Source organism: Myotis brandtii, unplaced genomic scaffold (genome assembly GCF_000412655.1).
Source record: "Myotis brandtii unplaced genomic scaffold, ASM41265v1 scaffold373, whole genome shotgun sequence".
NCBI lineage: Eukaryota > Metazoa > Chordata > Mammalia > Chiroptera > Vespertilionidae > Myotis > Myotis brandtii.
In genome coordinates, this window is record NW_005364339.1 from 713,776 (window position 1) to 720,448 (window position 6,673).

At 41.6% G+C, this 6,673-nt stretch overlaps 1 protein-coding gene across 2 annotated transcripts in view; it reads left to right on the top strand.

The window, feature by feature from the left end:
* PLSCR4 (phospholipid scramblase 4) overlaps positions 1-6,673 on the top strand; it is a 50,102-nt gene that overhangs the window by 31,779 nt on the left and 11,650 nt on the right. The window contains exons 5-6 of one of the 2 annotated variants that reach the window (XM_005872254.2): positions 3,392-3,434; positions 4,922-5,148. The exons of the other annotated variant lie outside the window; for it this stretch is intronic. Of the exons in view, the coding sequence (XP_005872316.1) occupies positions 3,392-3,434; positions 4,922-5,148 (270 nt within the window). The remainder of the gene's footprint in view (positions 1-3,391; positions 3,435-4,921; positions 5,149-6,673) is intronic. 2 annotated transcript variants of the gene reach the window in all.

Here is a 6,673-nt window from a genome sequence, read left to right on the forward strand (position 1 = left end):
ACATAGTTGCTTAGAGTTGCAGCTGAGAGGCCGGCAAGTTAGGCGGGGAACGTTGGAGTTCGCCAGTCACTGGAGCAAGCAAGCCTCCCTGTTCGCTTCAGTGCATGGCTGCCGGCCGCCATCTTGGCTGACAGTTAATTTGCATAAGGATATGCTGATTAGCCAATGGGAAGGGTAGCGGTCGTACGCTAATTACCATGTTTCTCTTTTATTAGTGTAGATGTATAAGTTACTCAATTTTGGAAAGTCTTTTATTATGCCAGATAAATAACTCAAATTGTCCTTGGAAATCATAGATTTGGAGTCATTTCTCTTTTGAAAATGTATAGCTTCAATATTGTTCACTTAAATATTAAAAAAACAGCCCTGACTGGTTTGGCTCAATGGATAGAGCGTCGGCCTGCAGACTGAAGGGTTTGATTCCTGTCAAGGGCATGTACCTTGGTTGTGGGCACCTCCCCAATAGGAGGTGTGCAAGAGGCAGCTGATCGAAGTTTCTCTCTCATCGATGTTTCTAACTTTCTATCCCTCTCCCTTCCTCTCTGTAAAAAATCAATAAAATATATTTTTTTAAAAAATTAAAAGAACAGTTTCTCCAGCCTAAGTGCCCATCAACAGATGAGTGGATTAGAAAACTGGTACATCTACACAGTGGAATACTACGCTGCTGTAAAAAAGGAATTCTTACCATTTGCAACATTATGGATGGAACTGGAGACCATTATGCTAAGCGAAATAAGTCAGAGAAAGATAAATATCACATGATGTCACTCATATATGGAATATAATGAACAACATAAACTGATGAACAAAAATAGAACCAGAGACATAGAAGCATCAAACAGACTGTCCAACCTATAAGGGAAAGCGGGGTGTGAGGGTGTAAGAGATCAACCAAAGGACTTGTATGCATGCATATTAGCAAAACCAATGGACACAGACACTGGCGGTGGGTTAGGGCATGTGCTGGGGGATGGGAGAGGTCAATGCGGGGGGGAAGGAGACTCATGTAATACTTTAAACAAAAAAGAATTTAAATTGTAAAAAGACAAAATACTTTCTCATTTTCTTCTATTACTCTGACTAATGTTACATTATCATATTTCATGAATTTTGTTTTTCCTTTCAGGAATATTTTGAGTTAAAAGAAAAAGAAACAAAACAGGTTTGGAGCCAGACAAACCTGGATTTTAATTCTAGCTCTGCTCCCCCCTTACTCTACAACCTTGAATAGGTTTGTAATGTGCCTAATATTTTTGGCACACTGGGCCCACCCAATGGATGATAGCTGTGTGGATTTATTAGTTAAAACACCTTGTATGTGAGCAGAAGACATAGAGCCCTTCATCTTCTTATTTGTTTGTTTGGTTGGTTGGTTGGTTTTGTTTGTTTATTTGTTTTGTATTTGTGTTTGTCCCATCATCTTCTTTATCATTTTCTTTATCCTACCCTTTCTGCCATCTCATATGCAGATCACATGAATCTTTATAAGAACTATCATTAGTTCTAGATTGCTAGAATGCTAGATTGTAGCATTCACAGTAGCAGGATTATGTTATTTCTAGAGTATTGGCTTAGCCCATGACTCCACCAGTTTGTTAGAGAGCTGTTTCTTAACAGCCATACTATCTTATTGGTCAAACTTCTTCCACATTAATGGATGTCATGTCCTTAGAAAATTTTGTTCAGCAGTCGATGCTTTTATCATACAGTGAATATTTTTACTTAATCCTAGATTTTAACTTTCTAGATTTTTAAAGGGGCCATGACCTGCCTTAGTGGCCACTTTTGATATTTTTAAAGCATGTTTAAACCCCTCACCTGATTTTGTTTTCATACAAGAAAAGTTTTGAATGAAGGAAGGATTATGTTCTCTCTATAGCAGTGGTTCCCAACGTGGGGCACACACCCTATAGGGGAGCAATTTGATTTTTAAGGGGGGCAATTCGAGAATGAGTTATTAACAGTAAGTTTTTTTGCATTTATGGTTCTAGGGGCCTCATATGCAGTATATAAATATATATTGTCACATATTTATGCATTTCAGTTCTCTATTATATGTTTTAAAACTTTATTTGGTATTTTTTCATATCACTTCATATTATTTTTTTAACAATTTCTTAGTGATTTCTTCCTCAGTACTTCAGCTGTCCTTTTGTTCTTTTATTTTTCTCTTTCATTCATGGATGTGTTCTTTGGAAGCTTGTTTAGACCAAGTTAATGGCCTTTTAGGCTTCCTCCACATGAATAGGAGTTCACTTTTTTGAATAATAAGAATTATATGTCACAAGGGGTGCATCAGGATTTTAGAGATGCTTAGGTGGGGCTTGGCTAAAAAAGGTTGGGAACCACTGCTCTATACCCTCCTATAAACAATCACTACAAAACATTCATGTCAAGTTATAATTTTAAATGTTATTTATTAATCACATTGGTGTATTTTTCATTAGTTAATGTATTCAACAAATATTTGGTGAAATGTAGTATTTCAGGCAGTGTTCTGGACTCAGGGATTTGGAATGGTCTAATGATCTTTATTATCTAAAATTGTATTGATATAATCAGTCCATCCTCAAGGAGTTTTTTCTCTTCTGCCAGCATGTTCTCAAGTATAACTGACAATGGGCCCATTAAACTGTCTCTCTTTAGAGTGATTCCTAAGTGAAATTAGACATTTATTTAATTGTATTCTCAACCTCCCTTTTGAAGGGATCCCATCCCAGAAAGTTTCCTCTCCTTTGCCCTCATCCTGTCCATTCACGTGCTTCCTGTCCTCTCAGACCCTCCCAGAATTAAAGTGTACATCTAGGGAAGGTCTTAGTGTTTAATAGCTCAAGTAAGTGGAAATCAGTATGTTAATCTCTCAGAAGTTCCTGGGAAATGTTATAAAATTGGACACTCCTGTATGGAGCAGAATCCACCCTGGCTGATTCACTCTCCCTAAGCCACTGAGAAAATTTCTTTCTCTATGGCTGGTCCTTGTCAAAAGGTCCTGAAGTTCCTGTGCACCTCCAGTCTGAGTGGCATGCTAGAGAGATCACTGAGTAGGAACTAAGCTAGGGACAACCTGTATCAGCCCAGCTGCTTCTAATTCTGTTACTGTGGTAGGAGGTGATTTTCTGATATTTTAGACAAGTGTACCAATCTTTTACAGTGGAACTGGAGAAAAGTGTTTTTTCTATCTCCATAGCTCTAGTAACCACCTGGTCAGGTGCACATAAGCTGATTCCACTTGACCAAAATGTTTTTTATTCCATTCTATTTCAAAAATATATTTTGGTATCAATTGATCTATTTTAATACCTATCTCATCAGTTTCTTTTCTAATGCTGATTTGATTTAATAATGTTATTTCTAGCTCTCCTAATTGCTTTTTTTTTTATCCCAACAGTTGGACAACATACATGTTCTTCAGCATTTTGAACCTCTGGAAAGTATGTATAATTAGTTCAGTAGTGATTGGCAGTATTTGAACCAGGTGGAAATGCGCATTATCCAATGTCTATGTCCTTATTTATATTGACCACTTTTTAGTGATTCAAAGAGAAAATGATATCCTCTTTTCAGGAAAGTAATGAAAGTATTGTATAATTTTATATATGTATACATCATATGTAAGTTTTAGACTTTGCAAAGATTTACATTTTATCTGGACAACTGCCCTGCCTTTACCCATCCCAGCTCCTCCATGTTAACTCCTCATGGATGAGCAAAATAAGGAGCCAGAATCTAAATTAGTTAGTCAGGCACATCATAGTTAGCTAATCAATGGCAGAGCTGCAAATCTGCTAAGTTCTAGCCCAGTGTCTTGTTCACTTATATGGTTGTATAATTGTTTTCTGAATTCAAGTACTCTCAGAATATTGTTTCAATCTTTGCTTATGTGGGAAAGGTTTAAAAATTATTTTACACTGGACTTCTTAAAATAAGTGTTTCAAATTTTTAAAATTACTTGCTTATAAGGTATAAAAATTATTTTAACATTCTAATAAATTATACATATTTTACCTGAAATTTTATCAAAGCTATTCTGCTTTAAGCCCCTACAAGGACTTATTTTTTATTAAAGTACTAGGGGCCCAGTGCACGAAATTCGTGCACGGGGGCGGGGGGAGTCCCCTCAGCCTGACATGCACCCCCTATCATGTTCCGGGACCCCAGCTGCTCTGGGCCTAGGCGCGGGCCTACAGGCTCGGGGTGGCCTGGCTCCTAAGGACGCCTGTCCCACCTGTCCCGGGGACACAAGCCTTTTAGTGCCAGCGCGAGCGCAAGCGGCCGCAGGGTGAGAACCTCCATCAGTGCCCTCGCACGCACTCCAGTGGGGCGGGAGCTTCCCCCACGTCGCTTGGGCAGGAACTTCCCCAGCGTTGCCATGGTGACACGGGGGAAGCTCCTGACCCCAGCTCCCCAGCGTCTGCACGTGCCGCCCCGCCCCCTGCTCCCTGGTGCCCATACGTGTGCAAGCGGCCATGGGGCTGGAACTTCCCCAGCATCGCCATGGCGACATGGGGAAGTACCTGCCCCGCCCCTGGTGCCTGTGTATGCAAATTAACCCACCATCTTTGTTGGGTTAATTTGCATACCACTCCTCATTGGCCGGTGGGCGTGGCTTGTGGGCATTGCAAAGGTCAATTTGCATGTTTCTCTTTTATTATATAGGATAGTTGACATGTAAATTATATTAGTTTCAGTTGTACAGCATAGTGATTCAATATGTATATTCCTTATGATGTGATCACCAGAATAAATTTAGTTATCTTCTGTCACCATACAAAGTTATTACAATATTATTAACTATTTCCTATACATCCCCATAACTTTATTTGTTTTTAATAATTGGAGGTTTATATCTCTTCTTCCCCTTTTTGAGAACCACTTAACTACTTCTAATGTAAGATGGTTTCCTCATTTTATTTTTCAGTGATAACACGTTTTGAAACTAATAATAAATATGATATTAAAAACAACCTGGACCAGATGGTGTACATTGTAACCGAAGACACAGACGACTTTACCAGGAATGCTTACCGGACACTAAGGCCCTTTGTCCTCCGGGTCACTGACTTTATGGGCCGAGAAATCATGACAATGCAGAGACCCTTCAGATGCACCTGCTGTTGCTTCTGTTGTCCCTCCACCAGGCAAGAGGTTAGAGAACGGAAGTCTAATCCATTATTTCTTTCTGATCCAGCTATTCACACATGGCTGTGCTCTTTCCAAAACTACACTGGGGGGTTTTCACTGGCCCTACGAGTCAGAATGCAGCAGGACAGTGAGAAGGGAGGAAGCCAAATTTTCTCACCTAAGGCAAATCACAAAGGGCTTTTTCTTGGGTTTATGCTCTTTAGTGCTAATGGGTGGGTAAAGCAAAATTATTTATTTAGTGACCACAATTCTATGAGCTGTGTCTACTGAATTAGAAGTTTACCTATCACCTAAAACAGGAGTCACACATTTACCTAAATGTCCCCAGATAAGGTATGCTAAATGTAAACATATCTATATATATAAAAGCCTAAGCGAGCATTACGACTGAATGATCGGAACAACTGGTCAACCAGTCACTATGACGCGCACTGACCACTAGGGGCAGATGCTCAACACAGGAGCTGCCCTCTGGTGGTCAGTGCACTCCCATAGCCAACCGCCCATGGCCCCTCCCCCAGGCCAGCCAACCTCCCACAGTCCCTCTAGCTGGCCAACCTCCTGTGATCCCTCCCCCCTGCCGGCTGGCCCCCCTGATAGGCCTCGACTGCCAGTTAGGCCGAGGGACCACACCTATGCATGAATTCGTGCCCCAGGCCTCTAATACTTTTAGAATTCGAAGGGCCTTTAGATACTTTTACTCTACCCATCACAATCTGTACCTGCTGGTGTGCCTGCTAATGGTGTACATGGTGGACTGTGGTGCTGGAACTAAAAAGCAGATATTCTGAGTTAGTTTAGTTATTGTTATACAACCTGTTTAGTTCTAGGAAAGTTGTTTACTACAGGGAAATAAAAGCAGTCTCAGAGAGAGGTCTAAGAGAACTTGAATTTCAGATATGCCACCTACTTAAATTTGGACAATTTATTTAACGTCTTTGAGCCTCAGTGTTGTACACTGGACAGAACAATAGCCCCTCAGTTACTGCGGTATTTAAATGATAAGTACAGCATTTACTATAGTAATTTATATACTACTAGAGGCCTGGTGCACAAAAATTTGTGCACTCGGGGGGTGGGGTCCCTCAGCCCGGCCTGTGCCCTCTCGCAGTCTGGGACCCCTCAGGGGATGACCACCTGCTGGCTTAGGCCTGCTCCCCAGGGGATTGGGCCTAAGATGGCAATCAGACATCCCTCTGGCAGCCCAGCAGCCCTTGGGGGATGTCCACTTGCCAGTGGGGAGCAGACCTAAGCTGCAGTCAGACATCCTTAGCGCTGCTGAGGAGGCAGGAGAGGCTCCCACCACCACCGCTGTACTGGCAGCCATCAGCCTGGCTTGTGGCTGAGCAGAGCTCCCCCATGTGGGAGCACACTGACCACCAGAGGGCAGCTCCTGCATTGAGCGTCTGCCCCCTGGTGGTCAGTGTGTGTCATAGTGACCAGTCATTCCCAGTCTTTCTGCTGTTAGGGTCAGTTTGCATATTACCCTTTTACTATATAGGATAGAGGCCTGGTGCACAGGTGGGGG